The sequence below is a fragment of the Bos grunniens genome, chromosome 7 (assembly GCF_055505025.1).
Source record: "Bos grunniens cultivar Pamir isolate PY7600 chromosome 7, Bosgru_T2T1.0, whole genome shotgun sequence".
Taxonomy (NCBI): Eukaryota; Metazoa; Chordata; class Mammalia; order Artiodactyla; family Bovidae; genus Bos; species Bos grunniens.
Genome location: NC_141171.1, coordinates 13,092,319 through 13,114,925, shown reverse-complemented (window position 1 = coordinate 13,114,925; position 22,607 = coordinate 13,092,319). Strand labels below are relative to the sequence as shown.

General features: G+C 40.4%; 1 protein-coding gene and 1 pseudogene across 1 annotated transcript in view; one reads left to right on the top strand and one right to left on the bottom strand.

Annotated features, from left to right (window-relative positions):
• LOC147368472 (zinc finger protein 564-like) overlaps nt 1-2,282 on the top strand; it is a 39,271-nt gene extending 36,989 nt beyond the window's left edge. Inside the window, exon 4 of the mRNA XM_086409162.1 lies at nt 1,910-2,282. Within this exon, the coding sequence (XP_086265288.1) occupies nt 1,910-2,174 (265 nt within the window). The 3' untranslated portion in view covers nt 2,175-2,282. The remainder of the gene's footprint in view (nt 1-1,909) is intronic.
• A 6,568-nt stretch (nt 2,283-8,850) lies between these two features.
• LOC147368471 (uncharacterized) lies at nt 8,851-9,943 on the bottom strand (annotated as a pseudogene).
• Between the last annotated feature and the right edge of the window lie 12,664 nt (nt 9,944-22,607).

Genomic DNA, 22,607 nt, shown 5'->3' with positions numbered 1-22,607 from the left:
AAGACTCTGGTTTCACCATTCAAATATACACTTGAGGAAACATCTTTAGAGTCATAACATTTTTATAAAATTTTTTTTTGGTTGTTCTCTTAGTTGCGGCACAAGGAATCTTCATTGCAGTATGCAGGGTCTCTCTCTCTCTCTTTTTGTGGCATCTGGGGTCTAGTTTTCTGAACAAGGATCAAACTCTGGCCTCCAGCATTGGGGCCATGGAGTCTTAACCACTAGACTACCAGGGAAGTCCCTGTAAAGTTTTAAAACAACTCTCTTTCAGGACTTTTTTGGCAGACTATTGAAGAGTTTGAGCTTCCACTGCAGGGGGCACAGGTTCAATCCCTGGTCAGGGAACTAAGATCCCACATGCCAATGGCATGGCCAAAAACAATTAATAATAAACAACAATAAAACAACTCTTTCATATTGAACACTTTCTGGAACATGACACCTGGATTGCTTTCCATCAAGTTTCTCATGTTACTTACATGTATATTTCCTCTCTGTTTTTATATGTAATGATATATGCCAATTAAGTGCTTCCCAGGCTGTTCACAACCAAGGTTTTAACTACTGAATCCTCCTATGTTTTCATACACTAAGATTAGAATAGCCATTCCTACAATTTTTACATTTTATATGATTTCCATCCAGTGTGTAGTCTCATGTGTCTTTGAATGGTTGAGAGACAAATGGAGGATTCCCAACATTCCTGTCAAATTGATAGGGTTTCTGTCCAGTGTCAATTCTTTCATGCACTTGAACCTAAATGGAAGTTAAGGTTTCCCCATGTATTTTACACTCATAGGTATTTTATCTAGTATGGGTTCTCAAATGAACTTACAAAACTTTCTATAACATTGATACGGGTTTCTCTCCAGTGTGTTTCCTTTCATGTGTTTTATGAGAAATGGAATTAATGAATGCTCTCACATTCTTTACATTTATAAGGTCCCTCTCCAGTGTGTGTGTTCATGTGTTTCTGAAGAGTAGGCTTCACTCTGAAGGCTTTCCCACATTCTTTACACTCAGGGCTTTTTTCCAGAATGGATTCTTTCATGTTCTCAAAGAGACCAAGCATTACTCAGTTCTTTAGAACATGTTTTACCTATATACAGTATCTCTCCTATGTGCAGTCTTTTGTGTGCTTGAAAGAAACAGAAATAACTGAAGGTTTTACCATACTGTTTGCATTCATAGGCCTTTGTGAACTCTTTCATGTATTTGAATACTTTCAGGGCTTTAAAAGGTTTTTCCACATTGTTTACCTTCACAGGGTTTCTCTCCATTGTGACTCCTTTCATGTATTCTAAGAAAACTAGGATAAATTAATGCTTTCTCATATTTCTGACATTTATAAGGTAAATCTCCAGTGTGTGTGGTACCATGTGTTTTTGAAAAGTTATTTGCCACATGAAGACTTTCCCACATTGTTTATTTACATTCATAGGGCTTTTCCCCTATGTTACTTCTTTTGTGCTGTCAAAGGATTTTTGATATGGAAAGACTTTTCCACACTCATAACATTAGTAGGGTTTCTCTCCAGTGTAACTCCTTTCATGTGTTCTGAGATCACTGGGAGAAACGAATGTCTTCCCACACTCTTCCCATTTATATACCTTCTCAGGGCACTTTTCAGGCTCTCTTCATTTATCATCAATGTGACATTTCTCGTGTCTAGTAAGGGATGAATGATGCTTGTAGGTTTTTCCATATGCAGTGTAATCCAATGGTTTCAAATCAATGTTTTTCTTCAGATTGCATATTGAAATAAGGTTAAAGTCTTCTCTGCATGAACTAATGTCTTTTCTTTCAGAGAGACTCTCTATCATAGTACTTCTGTAAATCACGAGAAGAACATTATTAATTTATTATTTTACATTTATTGTATTTTTTTTTTTTTTCACGGTGGAAGGCGTCTCGGTGAGGGAGGAGAGGAAACCCTGGCGCCGTGCGTGCCGTGCGCCTTGCACTTGGAAGCGCGCGTGTGGCCGCAGTTTGTGGAAGACAGACTGGTGGAGGAGAGGCTGCAGCAGAAGCTGGAGGGCAGCTACGAGGCTGTGGCTGAGGCCCAGGGGACTGAGATGACAGTGACCATGGATGCCTTGGAAACGCAGGGCTTTACCCGCTTCTGCCACTCCCCTCGTAGGCAGGGCGTCCATTTATTGTATTTATTATGATTTACAAAAATAGTGAGTTTTTCTATGTTCTATGAATTGTTACAAGTTGAATATACTGAATTTTCTACAATGGAACCTCAACCTTTCTATTAAAAAGTGATGTTGAAATACAGGCTTTATGAATTCTGATGGCACATGAACTGTATTGGAAACACTGACCATTTATATCACATCAAAATATTTTTCATAAAAAAACTAAATTTGAAGACAGGGCTATTTCTTTCTCTGCTTCTTTTAAAATTTTCATCACAGACCACACTTTTCACATGAGACATGTTTTGTGTTTTGAGTATGGCTCACCTAAATTTTCTCCCCTGGTTTTCCTCCTGATCTTCAATGTCAAGATCTTTCTGGCTTGATCCTGAAATGCAGACCTAGAAAAATTTCTCAAAGTATTAGAAATTACAGGAAAATCATGAAATATTAGGTCCATGATGAGCTGTGTGACACAACTCAGTTTCTTTTTTTTCTTTTTCTGTTTTTCACCACACTGTGCAGCTTGAGGGATATTATTAATAGTTCCCTGATAGTGGTTGAACTCGGGCCACACAATTGAAAGTGTTAAGGCCTAATCACAAAACTGCCAGGGAATTTCTTTGTTTTTTTCCTCTACTTTCTTTACCAATGTCCTCCATTTCCACATTCCACATCTTTGAACAATACTGATGTAAAAAACTTGTTCTCTCATTGAAAAAAAAGGAGGAAATTTCTTCATTCTTACATACTGAGATCAATGAGGACAATTGTTAGGTAGTTTGAACATTCTTTGGCATTGCCTTTCTTTGGGATTGGAATGAAAACTGACCTTTTCTAGTCCTGTGGCCACTCCTGAGTTTTCCAAATTTGCCAACATATCAAGTATAGCACTTTAATGGCATCATCTTTTATAGTTTTAAATAGTTCAGCTGGAATTCCATCACCTTCACTAGCTTTGTTTGTAGTAATGCTCTTTAAGGCTCATTTGACTTCACACTCCAAGATGTCTGGTTCTAGGTGAGTGACCACACTATTCTGGTTATTCATGTCATTAAGACCTTTTTTGTATAGTTCTTCTGTATATTCTTGCCACCTCTACTTAATCTCTTCTGCTTCTGTTAGTTCCTTCTGTCCTTTATCATGACCATCTTTGCATGAAATGTTCCCTTGGTATTTCTAATTTTCTTTAAGAGGTTTCTAGTCTTTCCCACTCTATTGTTTTCCTCTACTTCTTTGCATTGTTCATTAAAGAAGGCGTTCTTATCCCTCCTTGCTTTTCTCTGGAACTCTGCATTCAGTTGGGTATATCTTTCCTTTTCTCCCCTCCTTTTTTTTTTTCATTTCACTTCTTTCCTCAGCTATTTGCAAAGCCTCTTCAGACAAGCATTTTGCCTTCTTCCATTTCTTTTTCCTTGAGATGGTTTTGGTCAATGCCTCCTTTACAACATTATGAACCTTTGTCCATAGTTCTTCAGGCACTCTGTCTATCAGATTTAATCCCTTGAATCTATTTGTCACTTCCACTGTATAATCATAAGGGATTTGATTTAGATCAAACCTGAATGGTCTAGTTGTTTTCCCTACTATCTTCAATTTAAGTATGAATTTTGCCATAAGGTGTTCATGATCTGAGCTACAGTCAGCTCCCGGTCTTAAGGTGACTATAGGGACTCATTTCCATGGTTAGATGGCAGGATTAGCTGTTTTCTCATCAATCCCAGCCCCTCCTTTCTGCCCAGGGAAAACCTGCTTTCCACTTGAGCATCCAAAATTTTGGGGGTGCAGAATCTGAAATTGAAGACCTTAGCCCCCACATTTTGCAGGGCTAGAAATCATAAAATTTCCAGATTGCTTCCCTCATTTCCAAATTAAACTTTGCGATTCAAATGATCTATAAATTACTTGCCTCCACCATGCATTTCATACACACCCAATATTTTAATTGTTTATCCTATTTGCACTGCCAAGTAGTGGATGGAAATTTTGCAGGACCGGTGGGGGCTGGGGGGAAGGCAGTATGTGAATATGTTAGATGAGCAGAAAGCCAAGAATAATTACTTGCAAAGTAGGTCAAAGAAATCCTTTCTCCTCCCTATTTTCTACTGGGAACAGCTATCCCATAGGAAGTTCTTTGCTGAAAGTTGATTTTGAAACTTCCCAATGATCTTGCCCTGCTGAGTCCTAAGTTTGTTGTTGTTCAGTTGCTCAATTGTGTCCAACTCTTTGCGACCCCATGGACTACAACACACCAGGCTTCCCTATCCTTCACTATATCCCAGAGTTTGCTCAAACTCATGTCCATTGAATTGGTGATGCCATTCAACCATCTCATCCTCTGTCATCACCTTCTCCTCCTGCCTTCAATCATTACCAGCATCAAGGAAGCCTGGCATGCTGCAGTCCATGGGGTCACAAAGAGTCAGACACAACTGAGCGACTGAACAACAACAACAATAATATGCCATGGGATACTACTCAGTCATAAAAAAGAATAATCCCATTTGCACAACATGAATTAACCTATAGATTATGATACTAAGTGAAGTACATTAAGAAGACAAAGCCGAATACCAGATGATATCACTTATATGTGGAATCTAAAATATGTCACAGATAATCTTATCTAGAAAACAGACTTGTGGTTGCCAAGGGGAGAAGGGATGGAGGGAGGGATGAATTGGGAGTTTGAAATTGGAAGATGCAAACTATTATACATAGAACAGATAGACAACAAGGTCCTACTGTATAGCATAGGGTACTGTATTAAATATCCTGTGATTCTGATATTGAATAAAATATAAAAACAATATATGTATAACTGAATCATTTTGCTATATAGCCAAAAATTAATACAACACTATATATCACTATAGTTTTATAAAATTAATGTTTTGTAAAAGGAGTGTAGTCTTTCAGAAAGTGTTCACTGGCATAGAAGTCCTTTTTTTTTTTTCTTGCTGCTTTTTATTGTCTCACAATTTACTTAGATTTATCAGAACAGATCAGTCGCTCAGTCATGTCCGACTCTTTGCGACCCCATGAATCGCAGCACGCCAGGCCTCCCTGTCCATCAACAACTCCCAGAGTTCACTCAGACTCACGTCCATCGAGTCAGTGATGCCATCCAGCCATCTCATCCTCTGTCGTCCCCTTCTCCTCCTGCCCCCAATCCCTCCCAGCATCAGAGTCTTTTCCAATGAGTCAACTCTTCGCATGAGGTGGCCAAAGTACTGGAGTTTCAGCTTTAGAATCATTCCTTCCAAAGAAACCCCAGGGCTGATCTCCTTCAGAATGGACTGGTTGAATATCCTTGCAGTCCAAGGGCCTCTCAAGAGTCTTCTCCAACACCACAGTTCAAAAGCATCAATTCTTCAACGCTCAGCCTTCTTCACAGTCCAACTCTCACATCCATACATGACCACAGGAAAAACCATAGCCTTGACTAGACGGACCTTTGTTGGCAAAGTAATGTCTCTGTTTTTGAATATGCTGTCTAGGTTGGTCATAACTTTCCTTCCAAGGAGTAAGTGTCTTTTAATTTCATGGCTGCAGTCACCACCTGCAGTGATTTTGGAGCCCCCAAAAATAAAGTCTGACACTGTTTCCACTGTTTCCCCATCTATTTGCCATGAAGTGATGGGACCGGATGCCATGATCTTTGTTTTCTGAATGTTGAGCTTTAAGCCAACTTTTTCACTCTCCACTTTCACTTTCATCAAGAGGCTTTTGAGTTCCTCTTCACTTTCTGCCATAAGGGTGGTGTCATCTGCATATCTGAGGTTATTGATATTTCTCCCGGCAATCTTGATTCCAGCTTGTGTTTCTTCCAGTCCAGCGTTTCTCATGATGTATTCTGCATAGAAGTTAAATAAACAGTGTGACAATATACAGCCTTGACGGACTCCTTTTCCTATTTGGAACCAGTCTGTTGTTCCATGTCCAGTTCTAACTGTTGCTTCCTGACCTGCACACAAATTTCTCAAGAGGCAGATCAGGTGGTCTGGTACGCCCATCTCTTGAAGAATTTTCCACAGTTTATTCTGATCCACACAGTCAAAGGCTTTGGCATAGTCAATAAAGCAGAAAGAGATGTTTTTCTGCAACTCTCTTGCTTTTTCCATGATCCAGCAGATGTTGGCAATTTGATCTCTGGTTCCTCTGCCCTTTCTAAAACCAGCTTGAACATCAGGAAGTTCACGGTTCACATATTGCTGAAGCCTTGTTTGGAGAATTTTGAGCATTACTTTACTAGCGTGTGAGATGAGTGCAATTGTGTGGTAGTTTGAGCATTCTTTGGCATTGCCTTTCTTTGGGATTGGAATGAAAACTGACCTTTTCCAGTCCTGTGGCCACTGCTGAGTTTTCCAAATTTGCTGGCATATTGAGTGCAGCACTTTCACAGCATCATCTTTCAGGATTTGGAACAGCTCAACTGGAATTCTATCACCTCCACTGGCTTTGTTCATAGTGATGCTTTCCAAGGCCCACTTGACTTCACATTCCAGGATGTCTGGCTCTAGGTCAGTGATCACATCATCGTGATTATCTGGGTCATGAAGATCTGTTTTGTACAGTTCTTTTGTGTATTCTTGCCATCTCTTCTTAATATCTTCTGCTTCTGTTAGGTCCATTCCATTTCTGTCCTTTATCGAGCCCATCTTTGCATGAAGTGTTCCTGTGGTATCTCTGGTTTTCTTGAAGAGATCTCTAGTCTTTCCCATTCTGTTGTTTTCCTCTATTTCTTTGCATTGATCGCTGAGGAAGGCTTTCTTATCTCTTCTTGCTATTCTTTGGAACTCTGCATTCAGATGCTTATATCTTTCCTTTTCTCCTTTGCTTTTCACTTCTCTTCTTTTCACAGCTATTTGTAAGGCCTCCCCAGACAGCCATTTTGCTTTTTTGCATTTCTTTTCCATGGGGATGGTCTTGATCCCTGTCTCCTGTGCAATGTCACGAACCTCATCCCATCGTTCATCAGGCACTCTATCTATCAGATCTAGGCCCTTAAATCTATTTCTCACTTCCACTGTATAATCATAAGGGATTTTATTTAGGTCATAGCTGAATGGTCTAGTGGTTTTCCCTACTTTCTTCAATTTAAGTCTGAATTTGGCAATAAGGAGTTCATGGTCTGAGCCACAGTCAGCTCCCGGTTTTGTTTTTGCTGACTGTGTAGAGCTTCTCCATCTTTGGCTGCAAAGAATATAATCAGTCTGATTTTGGTGTTGACCATCTGGTGATGTCCATGTATAGAGTCTTTTCTTGTGTTGTTGGAAGAGGGTGTTTGTTATGACCGGTGCATTTTCTTCGCAAAACTCTATTAGTCTTTGCCCTGCTTCATTCCGTATTCCAAGGCTAAATTTGCCTGTTACTCCAGGTGTTTCTTGACTTTCTACTTTTGCATTCCAGTCGCCTATAATGAAAAGGACATCTTTTTGGGGTGTTAGTTCTAAAAGGTCTTGTAGGTCTTCATAGAACCATTCAACTTCAGCTTCTTCAGCGTTACTGGTTGGGGCATAGACTTGGGTTACTGTGATATTGAATGGTTTGCCTTGGAAACGAACAGAGATCATTCTGTCGTTTTTGAGATTGCATCCAAGTACTGCATTTCGGACTCTTTTGTTGACCATGATGGCCACTCCATTTCTTCTGAGGGATTCCTGCCCGCAGTAGTAGATTTAATGGTCATCTGAGTTAAATTCACCCATTCCAGTCCATCTTAGTTTGCTGATTCCTAGAATGTCGACATTCACTCTTGCCACCTCTTGTTTGACCACTTCCAATTTGCCTTGATTCATGGACCTGACATTCCAGGTTCCTATGCTATATTGCTCTTTACAGCTTCTTTAGGGAAGCCCTAAAATCAAGGTTTTAACTAGTAAATCCTTAATACCTTCATACACAACTAAGATCAGAAAAGCCTTCCCCACATTCTTCACATTTGTATAATTTCTGTCCAGTGTGTAGTCTAATTTGTCTTTGAATGTTGAGAGACAAATGAAGGATTTCCCACATTCCTGTCATTGACAGCATTTCTGTCCAGTGTGAATTAATTTATGTGCTTGAACATAACTGGAAGTGAACATTTTCACAAATATTTTACATTTGTAGGGGTCTTCCTCTACTGTGAGTACTTTCATGAACTCTGAAAACATTTTGTGTTCTAAAAGTTTTACCACATTGACACTGATAGGGTCTCTCTCCAGTATGACTACTTTCATGTATTTTAAGAGAACTGGGATTAATGAATACTTTCTCACATTCTTTACATGTATAAAGTCCATCTCCAGTATGTGTCATCATGTGTATCTGAAGGGTTATATTCAATGTGAAGGTTTTCCCACATTCCTTACACTTATAGGGTTTTTCTCCAGTGTAGATTCTTTCATGGTTTTGAAGCGAGCAGGTACTACTCAATACTTTAGAACATGTTTTACATACATATGGTGTCTCTCCTGTGATTGGAAGGCACTGAAATAATTGAAGATTTTACCACACAGGTTACATTCATAGCTTTTCTCACCTCTGTGAATTCTTTCATGTATTTGGATAGTTCTAGGACTTTTAAAGGTTTTGCCACACTGTTTACATTAATAGGGTTTCTCTTCATTGTGACTATTTTCATGCATTCTAAGACAACTGGGAGAAATGAATGCTTTCTCACATTTCTGACATTTATAAAAGAAATCTCCAGGGTGTGTTACCATGTGTTTTTGAAAAGTTGTTTTACACAAAAAGGATTCCCCACATTCCTAGGATTTCTCCCTTCTGTGAGTTCTTTCGTGTATTTGCAATGATTTTTATATGGAAAGACTTTTCCACATTGTTTACATTCATGGGGTTTCTCTACAGTGTGACTCCTTTCATGTATTTGAAGAAAAATGGGATAAAGGAATGCTTTCTCTCCTTTCTGACATTTATAAGGTAAACCTCTAGTATGGGTTACCATGTGTTTTCAAAAAGTTACTTGCCACATGAAGGCTTTCCCACATTCTTTACAGTTGTAAGGTTTCTGTCTTGTGGGAGTTCTTTAGCATAGTTGGAAGGAATTTTGATACTAAAGACTTTTCCACATTGGTAATATTCATAGAGTTTCTTTCCCGTGTGACTCCTTTCATGTGTTCTGAGAGCACTGGGAGAAATGAATGCCTTCCCACATTCTTTACATTTACATACCTTCTCACAGTACTTTAGATGCTCTCTTGGTTTGTCTTCAGTGTGACATTTCTTGTGTCTAGTAAGGGATGAATGATTCATGAAGGTTTTTCCACATGACTGCATTTCCATGGTTTTAAGCCAGCAGTTTTCTTCTTCAGACTGAGAGTTGGAATAAGGTTGAAGTCTTCTCTGCACAAACTATATTTACTTTCAGAGAGACTCTTCAATGATAGGACTTATATAAATCATGAGAACAACATTAATAATTTATTATTTTACATTTATTTTATTTATTATGACATATAGAAATAGTGAGCTTTTCTACCTTGTGAGTATTATTAAAAATTGAATAAATTGTATGTTTAACAATAGAATGTCAACCTTTCTACTAAAAAGTGATGTGAAATATGGAGTTTATGAATCTAACGAACTACACTGAAAACACTGAATTTATGTCACATTTAAGAAAATATTTTTCATAAATATTTTCAAAGAATAAATTTGCAGACAGGGCTATTTCTTTTGTTTACATCTTTTAAAATTCCACATCTTTGAATAATACAGACAGGTAAGAAACAGCTGTTCTCTAGTTGACCAATGAAGGGAACTTCTTCATTATTAGCTACTGAGACCATGTTCCTGAAGTTTTCTCACATCACATCTCTGTAGAGTTTCCTCTGTGAAAAATCTAGTAAAACCCACTCCTCCAAGGTGAAGTTCACAGCCACATCCCCAAAGGTCAGTAAGTCCTAAAACACCCAAAATATGTGCACAGTAAGAAGCATGAGACTGACAGAACTAGATACCCAGAATCCATATATAGGAAGGTTACCTACAATTCTGTTGTTTACAAAGTTATTTGATTTGATCATAAGTAAACTTACTTTCCACACTTCCTCAATAATGTAACAGCATCACGAAGAAACAAAAATTATTTACTTACACATCATATCTGTGATCACATTATTAATTATATCAAAATCATGGAACTCTCACAATCATGGAATCATGACAGATTCCAGAGAATGTAGGGAAATGACAGAAATGCTTTATAAATATCTAGGGACATCCATTTCTTGTAAAAAAAAAAAAATCATTCATCTTCTTCCTGATGATCCAAAATTTACAGTATCCCATGATGCCAATGATAAAGACTGCATGAGGTTTTAATGATTAAAAACACAATGAATGGGCTTTTGTGGTGGCTCAGTGGCAAAAAATCCACCTGCCAACGTAGAGGAAATGAGTTTGATTCCTGTTTCAGGAAGATTCCACGTGCTGAGGAGTAACTAAGGCCTTTTGCCACAACTACTAAGCCTGTACTCTAGAACCCAGGATTCGCAATTACTGAGCCCATGTGCCACAACTGCTGAGGCCCCTGTGCCTGAAGCCCATTCTTCACAACAAGAGAAGCCCCTACAATGAGAAGCCCACACACCACAACTGGAGAAAAGCCCATGCAGCAAGGAAGATCCAGTTGAGCTAAAAATTAAATTTTAAAGGATTGTTAAAAAAGAAAAAAAAAAAAAAACACACACAATTAAGAACTGGAAGCATTTTTCTAGCCCTATCACCTACCATCAGAGGTCAAGTGACCTGTAGAACTCAAACAATTAACAAAGCCCAGCTGGCCACACTGTCCCAGTGTCCTCCAGGTCTTTAGAAGAAGTCACATGCACTTGCCTCAAAATAAATATTCTTCTGCAGAAACACTGCCTTTAAGTTGTGTAATAATTATTACATACTCTGTTTTTTCTTCTCTATATATAAAACTTGATGCAGGTAGAAAGTGGTTTCAAACTTAGACCTCTTCCCCTTCTTATGGGGAAGAAGCAAACAATGCATTAGGGACCTCCCTAGTGGTCAAGTGGTTAAGAATTCACCTGCCAATGCAATAGACTCAGATGGGTTCAATCCCTGGTCCAGGAAGATCCCACAGGCCACAGGACAACCAAGCTCTTTCACCACAATTACTGAGCTTGTGCTGTAGAGGCCATGTTCTGAAGAGAAGCCATCACAGTCAGAAGCCCACTCATCACAACTAGAGAAAACCCACATGCAGCAATGAAGACCCAGCACAGTCAAAAATCAATTTTAAAAGATATCTTAGACCACAAAATCCCTATACTGGGTCTCTTAGGGTCCTTCCAGCCAAATTTTAGAACACACAGGGCAGCTAACTACCAGAAAAAACTCTTTCTCATCACAGCTTAACAGTATACCCTGGGACTTACTGCCCTTAGGAACAGGTTAAGAGCTACAGTTTAGAAGGGAGTTCACCAAAGTCCGTGATACTTTGATGATGAACTTTTCTATGATTATAAAATATGTAAGGGTTTCATCATTGGCTTCCTTCAGAACATAAAGTCTCCAGCCTGCAATTTCAGGAACAAGTGTTTCCCAAGCACGCCAGGCCTCCCTGTCCATCACTAACTCCCGGAGTTCACTCAGACTCACATCCATCGAGTCAGTGATGCCATCCAGCCATCTCATCCTCTGTCGTCCCCTTCTCCTCCTGCCCCCAATCCCTCCCAGCATCAGAGTCTTTTCCAATGAGTCAACTCTTCGCATGAGGTGGCCAAAGTATTGGAGTTTCAGCTTCAGCATCGTTCCCTCCAAAGAAATCCCAGGGCTGATCTCCTTCAGAATGGACTGGTTGGATCTCCTTGCAGTCCAAGGGACTCTCAAGAGTCTTCTCCAACACCACAGTTCAAAAGCATCAATTCTTCGGCGCTCAGCCTTCTTCACTGTCCAACTCTCACATTCATACATGACCACAGGAAAAACCATAGCCTTGACTAGACGAACCTTTGTTGGCAAAGTAATGTCTCTGCTTTTGAATATGCTATCTAGGTTGGTCATAACTTTCCTTCCAAGGAGTAAGCGTCTTTTAATGTCATGGCTGCAGTCACCATCTGCAGTGATTTTGGAGCCCCCAAAAATAAAGTCTGACACTGTTTCCACTGTTTCCCCATCTATCTGCCATGAAGTGATGGGATCAGATGCCATGATCTTCGTTTTCTGAATGTTGAGCTTTAAGCCAACTTTTTCACTTTCCACTTTCACTTTCATCAAGAGGCTTTTTAGTTCCTCTTCACTTTCTGCCATAAGGGTGGTGTCATCTGCATATCTGAGGTTATTGATATTTCTCCCACCAATCTTGGTTCCAGTTTGTGTTTCTTCCAGTCCAGCATTTCTCATGATGTACTCTGCATAGAAGTTAAATAAGCAGGGTGATAATATACAGCCTTGACATACTCCTTTTCCTATTTGGAACCAGTCTGTTGTTCCATGTCCAGTTCTAACTGTTGCTTCCTGACTTGCATACAGATTTCTCAAGAGGCAGGTCAGGTGGTCTGGTATTCCCATCTCTTGAAGAATTTTCCACAGTTTATTCTGATCCACACAGTCAAAGGCTTTGGCATAGTCAATAAAGCAGAAAGAAATGTTTTTCTGGAACTCTCTTGGTTTTTCCATGATCCAGTGGATGTTGGCAATTTGGTCTCTGGTTCCTCTGCCTTTTCTAAAACCAGCTTGAACATCAGGAAGTTCACAGTTCACGTATTGCTGAAGCCTGGCTTGGAGAATTTTGAACATTACTTTACTAGCATGTGAGATGAGTGCAATTGTGCGGTAGTTTGAGCATTCTTTGGCATTGAATTCTTTGGGATTGGAATGAAAACTGACCTTTTGCAGTCCTGTGGCCACTGCTGAGTTTTCCAAATTTGCTGGCATATTAAGTGCAGCACTTTCACAGCATCATCTTTCAGGATTTGAAATAGCTCAACTGGAATTCCATCACCTCCACTAGCTTTGTTCATAGTGATGCTTTCTAAGGCCCACTTGACTTCACATTCCAGGATGTCTGGCTCTAGGTGAGTGATCACACCATCATGATTATCTGGGTCGTGAAGATCTTTTTTGTACAGTTCTTCTGTGTATTCTTGCCACCTTTTCTTAATATATTCTGCTTCTGTTAGGTCCATACCATTTCTGTCCTTTATCGAGCCCATCTTTGCATGAAATGTTCCCTTGGTGTCTCTAATTTTCTTGAAGAGATCTCTAGTCTTTCCCATTCTGTTGTTTTCCTCTATTTCTTTGCATTGATCACTGAGGAAGGCTTTCTTATCTCTTCTTGCTATTCTTTGAAACTCTGCATTCAGATGCTTATATCTTTCCTTTTCTCCTTTGCTTTTCACTTCTCTTCTTTTTGCAGCTATTTATAAGGCCTCCTCAGAGGCCATTTTGCTTTTTTGCATTTCTTTTCCATGGGGATGGTCTTGATCCCTGTCTCCTGTACAATGTCACAAACCTCATTCCATAGTTCATCAGGCACTCTTATCTATCAGACCTAGGCCCTTAAATATATTTCTCATTTCCACTGTATAATCATAAGGGATTTGAATTAGGTCATACCTGAATGGTCTAGTGGTTTTCCCTGCTTTCTTCAATTTAAATCTGAATTTGGCAATAAGGAGTTCATGATCTGAGCCACAGTCAGCTCCTGGTCTTGTTTTTGTTGACTGTACAGAGCTTCTCCATCTTTGGCTGCAAAGAATATAATCAATCTGATTTCAATGTTGACCATCTGATGATGTCCATGTGTAGAGTCTTCTCTTGTGTTGTTGGAAGAGGGTGTTTGTTATGACCAATGCATTTTCTTGGCAAAACTCTATTAGTCTTTGCCCTGCTTCGTTCCATATTCCAAGACCAAATTTGCCTGTTACTCCAGGTGTTTCTTGACTTTCTACTTTTGCATTCCAGTCCCCTATAATGAAAAAGACATCTTTTTTGGGTGTTAGTTCTAAACGGTCTTGTAGGTCTTCATAGAACCATTCAACTTCAGCTTCTTCAGCATTACCGGTTGGGGCATAGGCTTGGATTACTGTGATATTGAATGGTTTGCCTTGGAAACGAACAGAGATCATTCTGTCGTTTTTGAGATTGCATCCAAGTACTGCATTTCAGAGTCTTTTGTTGACCATGATGGCTACTCCGTTTCTTCTGAGGGATTCCTGCCCACAGTAGTAGATATAATGGTCATCTGAGTTAAATTCACTCATTCCAGTCCATTTTAGTTCGCTGATTCCTAGAATGTCGACATTCACTCTTGCCATCTCTTGTTTGACCACTTCCAATTTGCCTTGATTTATGGACCTGACATTCCAGGTTCCTATACAATATTTCTATACAGTAGGTATGTTTTATTTTACCTGATGAGTTCATATTTAAGGGTCTGCTTTTCTTTTCTTTCTTTCTTACCCTGCTTGGTCTTCATTGCTGCATGCGGGCTTTCTCTAATTGTGTTGTCTGGGCTCCTCATTGCAGTGGCTTCTTTTGTTGCTCAGGGGGCTCAGTAGTTGTGACCCTCCGGCTCAGTGGCCCAGAGGCCTGTGGGATCTTCCCGAGCTTGGGATCAAACTTGTGTTACCTGCATTGGCAAGACGACTCTTAACCACTGGACCACGAGGGACTGCCTCTGCTTTTTTAAGAAGAAGCACAGTTCCATGAGTTGCCACACAGGCTTACATCAAGCCTTGACCCCTGGAGGACATAAGGCTTCCTTGCTCCAGTCTGCTCTGGTGTGGGCCACTCTCTCATCTGTACTTGCTCCACCTTGAAACAGAATCAAGAATCCCATTGCAGAAGGAACCCCAGAAGACAGCAGAGGCGATCCCAGGCCAGGAAATAGTTCTGTCACAGATCAAAAGTGCCAGAAGGTTGCAGGTCCCATCCCATCGTCCGTAGCTCATCACTTAGGCGTAAGGCGCGGGTATTGGGATCTGTCCAACCAGGAGGCCTCTGAGGCCGGTGGGCGGGGCGATGCACCTCAAGAGCTAAGACTTCCTTCATCCTTACCTGGGCTCCCCGGTAGTGTGTTCCCTACCCTTCTGTGTTCACGGTAGCCCTTCGGTGTCCGTTGCACTGACCAGCACTGGTCGTTGGAGATGAAGGAAGGACGCAGAAAGGTCCAGAACACGTCACAATGGTGAGAGAGCTCCCCGGGGTTGCGGAGACCCGCCGAAGGCTCTGTTCGGCCTGGATTGGCGGGACCGGCCTCCTGGTGGACAACTCGAAAGTCTGTGGAGTTGACTCTAATAAGAAAGCCTGGAGGTTCCAGCTTTTTGAACTACTGTTTGCTGGGGAGATTTTCCTGTGCCATGTGTGGTGGTGTCAAACGTCGGTTCTCTATTCGGAGGATCCGAGTTGGCTGTTTCTGAGTTGGGAGCAGGAGTATGAGAACGGAGCTGTCCTTCCAGCGGTCCTGGGTTGATGTCTGAGCTGGAACCTATCTGTGTTTAGGGTGAAGGTGTGACTGAGGTTGGTTTTACCCAGACATTAGAGCTGGAGGGAAGACCGGGGGCTAGGAGGATGAGTGTACCCTGTGAATGAGGTGAGCCCAAAAGGTAGTTACTACCTTGGAGCTTTCAATGGTGGTTCAGGGAGTAAAGAATATGCCTGCAATGCAGCAGACACAGGAGCAACGGGTTCAATCCCTGGGTCAGGACGATCCCCTGGAGAAGGTCATGGCAACCCACTCTATTAATCTTGCCTGGAGAATCCCATGGACAGAGGAGCCTGGTGGGCTGCAGTCCATGGGGTCTCAAAGAATCAGACATGACTGAAGCGACTGAAGAAGCAAGCACACACACACCCTGTTTTTGGTTAGAGGCCAAGTTGTGTCTGACTCTTTTGCGACCCAATGGACTGTGGCCTGCCAGGCTGCTTTGTCCATGGGATTTCCCAGGTAAGAATACTGCATAGAGAGCAGTTATTTCTGACAGAAAGGAGAAGAGACAGGAAAAGGTAGCCAGTAGGTGGTGAGATTCCAGAAGACTCACCAAAAGTTCTAAGTAATTCTGGGTTGTTGGCCCTGCATCTATTGCAACAAAGATCCTTGCCCCCTGGCTAATGGTGGACCAACAGCCACAGCAGAGCCATCACTTTGCCTACAAAACTCCATATAGTCAAAGCTATGGTTTTTCCAGTAGTTAGGTACAGATGTGCGAGTTGGACCATAAAGAAGGCTGAGTGCCAAAGAAGTGATGCTTTTAAATTGTGGTGCTGTAGAAGACTCTTGAGAGTCCCTTGGATTGCAAGGAGATCAAACTAGTCAATCCTAAAGGAAATCAACCCTGAATATTCATTGAAGGACTGATTCTGAAGCTGCAGCTTCAATACTTTGCCCAGATACGAAGAGCTGACGCACTGGAAAAGACCCTGATGCTTGGAAAGATTGAAAGCTAAAACAGAAGGAGGTGGCAGAGGATGAGTTGGTGGGATGGCATCATCAACTCAGTGGATGAGTTTGAGTACTATCTCTGGGAGATAGAGAAGAACAGAGAAACCTGGCATGCTGCAGTCCATGGGGTTGCAGAGCTGGACACAACTTAGCATTGAACAACAAAACTGTAATTATCTCTATGTGTTAATGCAAACAAACTTGGGTCCACTTGCCCAGTGGGCAGTAAAGCCAGTCTACTGACACTGATGTGGTGAAGGGAAGTGCAGCGTGTATTGCAGGGCACCAAGCCAGGCATCCATGTAGCTAGTGCTTAATGGGCCCAGATGCTCTGAAAGATTCTGAGAAAGGTTTTTAAAGACAAGGTGAGGGAAGGGGTTGTGGGATATGTGATCAGTTCGTAGACATTCTTCTGATTGGTTGGTGGTGATGTAATCTTGAATTAACATCATCAAACTTCTGTTTCCAACCAGTCTGGGGTCTACCTGTTTGTGGCCAGTATAGAGTTAACTTTTTGGGGGGTAAGGGGAAGGGGGGCTCTTCTCAGTCTTAGTTCCTGCATAGAATTTTCTCTACTTGTAGCAAGCAGGGGGCTGCTCTCTAGTTGTGGTTTGCGGGTTTCTCATTGCTGTGGCTTCTCTTGTGTAGGAGGGGCTCTAGGTCACGAAGGAGTCAGAAGTTGTAACACATGGGCTCAGTAGTTGCAATTCCTGAGCTCTAGAGCATAGGCTCAGTAGTTGTGGCCCACAGGCTTAGTTGCTCTCAGTCATGTAGGATATTCCAGGATCAGGAACTGAACCTGAATCTTCTGCATTTGCTGCTGCTGCTAAGTCGCGTCAGTCGTGTCCGACTCTGTGCGACCCCATAGACGGCAGCCCACCAGGCTTCCCCATCCCTGGGATTCTCCAGGCAAGAACACTGGAGTAGGTTGCCATTTCCTTCTCCAATGCATGAAAGTGAAAAGTGAAAGTGAAGTGGCTAAGTCGTGTCCAACTCTAGCGACCCCTTGGGCCTACCAGGCTCCTCCGTCCACGGGATTTTCTAGGCAAAAGTACTGGAGTGGGGTGCCATTGGCGAATTCTTTACCACTGAGCCACCAGAAAGCCCCTAGAGTTAACTCCTTCCATTACGATTTATTATTCCATATTACTTTGTCTTACTTAACTGTTTTCCTTTCTTTCTGCATTTGCTCACATCTCTGATTAAATTTACTCCAAGACACAAAGGGACCAGGAGGCTAAAGTGTTTCTATAGACAAGAGCAGGTAGATGTGGGTGTCTGTTCCCAAAAGGCCCAATAGGGTCTTGCTTGGTTACTCATATTCTGGGTTCTCTAAAAAATAGAGGCCTCCCATAAGCACTGATTGTATGGCCCTCCACTGAGGTGCCTATTATAGTCCTGGTCCTGGAAATAGCACCCCAGCAACTCTGCTCCCCTACTCACACTGATTTGTGGTATGATGAACCCAAAACTTGGCCCTCTGGCTTATACCTCCCTTGGAGAGAAGACATTTCTTTCTTCGATCCTTTAAAGAATGCTGTGGTGCTAGAGGAGCCACCCTCCTCCAACACCTTGGTTCCCTTGTAGTTGCTTGGGATGAACTGATTGCACAGCTCAGGGAAGTGCCTAGACTAAGGATGACTGCACCCTGGTGCGTGGTGGAGCTCAGTGGAGACTTGCCGGCCTTCATCCTTTAATGGGAACAGCCTTCATGCAGAACCAAACCCAAGGGGTCACCACATCTAACTAAACATCAGGCATCATCAGGATGAGTTGTACAGATCTGTCTTCATCTTCTTTTTTTTTTTTTTTTTTTTGCAGCTGCACCACACAGCTTACAGGATCTTAATTCCCTGACCAAGGATTGAACCTGGGGCTCAATCATGGAATGTAGTTGATTAACCCTCAGTCTCTCTCCTATTAATTCCAGTAGCTATCTCTGTCGTTGTGATTTCTTTCAGATGTTTCACAAGGATAATCAATCGTGTTATACAAACAAATGTTACAGATTTGGCTACAAGTGTCATTAAGATGTTCATTCTCAAGAAATGAAAGTTCCCTCTGTTAGTAGTTTGTATTCATAAATGGATGTTGAATTTTATCAAATCCTTTTCATTTTCTCCTCTGTTCCTTTCTGATATTTATACTTTTTGTCTTCCTTCTTTCCTTAGTTATCTTGACTAGATCTTTATCAATATTATTAATCTTGTCAAAGAGCCCAAGTTAAATTTTTTTTCCTAATTTTTGCTTTTTATAGTCTGCTTACTTTGCATTTTATATGCTTTTTTTTTATCATTTCTTAAGGTACATGCCTTTATATTATTGTTTATACATCTTAGCATTTTCACAGTATATTTGTTTCATGGCATAAATTTCCCTCTAGGCACTGTTTTTGCTGCATCTCACATTCTTTGAAACATTGTGGTCTAATTTATTTCAAAATAAATTTAATTTTTCTTGAGACTTCTTTGAATCTTATATATAATTTCAAAGCGTGTTGTTGAATCTCCATGTGTTGAGGGGTTTACCAATTCTCTTGCTGCTATTGATATCTATTACTTTTTTATCGTTATATTGTTTATATCTAGATAAATGTCTTTGTGGTCTTAAGAGCATAGCTTGTATGATTTTTGTGTTTTCAGATTTGTTAAGGTATGTTTTATGTCCCAGAATGTATTCTGTTTTGGTGAATGTTCCATGTAAACTTAGGAATGTGTATTCTGCCCTTGTTGCATAAAGCATTCCATAAATTACAATTAAATCAAATTGTTTTATAGTGTTTCTTCAGTTCAGCTCTGCCCTTCCTGATTTTCTGCCTGATGAAATTTATAGCTTTTGATAAAAGGGTGGTGATGTATGACTGTAATAATGGATTCGTGTATTTCTCCTTGCATTCTTGCAGACCTTGCTTCATTTACTTTGCCCCTTTGTTGTTCTGAGTGTACACATGAAGGATTCATTTGCCTTCTTGGAGAATGGAGCTTATTGTCATTTTGTAAAGCTGCTTTTTGTCTCTGAGGTTTCCTTGGTCTGAAATCTACATTGTCTGAAATTCTTAACTAGTGCCACCGTTCTTTTCATTAGTTTTGGCATGGTGCAGTTTTCTCTATCCCTTTAGCTTTCATCTACCTGTGTGTTCCTATTTAAAATTTTTCTTTTTATACAACATACAGTTACAATTTTTAACACCTGATATTACTATGTTTGTCTTTCATTTGTTTTGAGACCATTGATGATTGAAGTGCTGATTAATACAGTTGGGTTAATATCTACCACACCTTCTACTGTTTCTGTTTGTTGCCCTGGCTTTTTCTTTCATTTGCCTCCCCACCCCACCTCCCCACCCCGTCACCTTTTTCTACCTTCTCTGGCTTTATTGACCATTTTACCTGGTTCTTCGTTTTATCCTCTTTTAGGCTATCAATTACATATTTTTCTTTTTTTAATTACATTTTTTAAAAACTTTTTTAGTGGTTGACCTTGGGCTTTCCATTTAGAACTAACCCACAATCCTATGTCAAGTAACACTTGACTTCTTCAGTGGTTGTACAGGTACCTCATACCAAACTATTCTCAATTCCCCCATCATATTTCACATCCACAAGGTTTTCATTAACAATGTTAATGTTGCTAATACTATTTTACATATTTTCATCTATTATATATGATAATATAAAAATTGTCTCTTCTAATCCACTTTCATCATTTGTATTCTTTCTTATGAATTTTGAACATTGCTTACAAAGCAGGTTGACTAATGACAAATACCCTGAATTTTTGTCTCAGAAAGTTTTTACTTCTTTATTTTTTAAAAGTAATAGTGCTTGATATAGAATCTTATACAATTTTTTTTAATGTACTTATTTCTGGCTGCCCTGGGTCTTTGTTGCTGTGTGCTGGCTTTTTCTAGTTGAGTCGAGCGGGGACTACTCTCTAGTTGCAGTGCTCAGGCTTCTCACTGAGGTGGCTTCTCTTATTGCAAAGCACAGGCTCTAGGGCACAAGGGCTTAGTTGCCCTGAGGCATGTGGGATCTTCTGGACCAGGGATCAAACTGTGTCCCCTGCATTGGCAGGCAGATTCTTAACCATTGGACCACCAGGGACGTCCCCTCCCCTCTAGATTCTTAAAATATACTCTTTGCCTTTGATTTTTCACTAGTTTGTATATCATATACTTTGTCTCCATTTCAGGTGTTTTCATGTTTAGTGTTCACTGAGCTTCATGGGTCTACCATTGTTGTCTCTGGCTCATTTTAGGAAAATCTCAGTGATTGTTGGTTATGCCTCTGTTTCTTTCTTTTGCTTCAGTTACTTTCATTATATGTATTTTAAAATCTTGTGTTTAAAAAGAATATGCTAAGGTTTCTGGATATTTTTCTTCTGTTTTTGCATTCGCTGGTGTAACTTTTTTTCCCCCCCAGCACAGACCTTAACAGAATATTTGTGGCATATTTGAGAAGCATCTTTATTTTCTCTTTCCTAGTTTTGGAGATACTAGTTTGCCCTTTGAAGTCACCAGTCTCATGGTTCTAGGAAGACTTTACTTCAAATTTTTTCATTCTCTTCTCAGGAGATTGGGAATCACCACTTCTAATGTCATAAACTCCAGACTGGAAGTTGGCCAGGCAGCAGCTAGGGTGTCTACTCAAGAAATACTAGGTCCTGCAATTGCAGAATGGAGACTTTATGTTGTTTTGGAGGCATCCACTGATGAAACCTTTAAATGGACAAATTCACCATCAGTGCATATGGACTTAAGTGAACACGCTTGCTATCTGTAGCTCTTATTATCCTTTCCTCAAGGGGACAGGGTTTGACCAGAAAGAGCTATTCTGGCTATTATCTCAGTGTGGGCTCTATAGTTTGGCTGGAAGAAGCTCTGAGACACACAAATAGAGGGCTTTTGTGGTCTCAGTTGTTATTCCTTTTTCTTCAGGTCTGAGCTCTAAGTTTAGAATAACTTCCCAGCTGCATGAAATTATGGAGAGAGTGGAAAGGGAAGAACACAGTCTGTGATCTTTATTAGACAACTTAAAAGCAAGGCTTCCCCACAAGAAGATTTACATTTAGTCAGGAACATTAGATTACTTCTGAAGGCCTGGAGGACTTTGGGACTGTGTGGCCAGGTGGGCTTTGGTAAAAATTTGATTTCTACAGGCCTCCTGGGTGCCCATGTTTGGTTTACTTCTACAGACATTAAAGAGCCAAGCCAAGGCACCTGAACTAGCTTGCCATATTCTCCTTAGAAAGTACCTTTGAGTAATAAACTTCTTTCTATTGATGTACTTGACATCAGTGTTGACATCTGATCCCACTGGGTAATGATAAAACAGAAGATAATGCACAGATAATGTGACATTATCTTCTGTGACAAACATGTATTCAGCATAGGATATTTTAGAACATGAGGAAAGATATCCAAGTATGATGAGAGAAGAAAAACTCAAAACCACCAACATGATCACAAGCAGAGGAATGAATAGTGAAAATGATAAACAGTCTTAAAAAGAAAAAAAAAAAGAACACAACAACAACTGAGTGGATAGTTTCTGCTCCAATTTGTAAAGAGCTCTGCGTGATCATTTGTTATCTTCACAACAATAAAAAAAAGTTGAAAAACCTGAAAAGCAAGACCTGTTCTTAGATTCATGAGAGATTTGAGTACATGGCCAACAATGCTTCCCAAACCAGAGACAGACATAGAATTGTCAGTTACCTGGAGGTGAAACAGCTAGGGCCAGTAAACCTCAGGGAACATTTAAATTGGTAACTTGAATTTGTTGGAGATACAGATTGGACCAGCTTGAGATTTAAAACCTTTTGAGAATTCAGTCTCAGGGAACCCCTCAAATTTATGAATTTTTCATTCAGGAGCCCAACCAGGGCTGAATGATGGAAAAACATGTCTCTTTGTTCACGTAGGAATCAAGGGAAACCATTTTGATATGCACTCAAAGCATTCTATTTCCTGGTTTTTGTTTTCTATGTGGACCATTTTTTTTAAGTCTTTATTAAATATTTGCAATATTGCTTCTGTTATTTTTTTATGTTCTGGT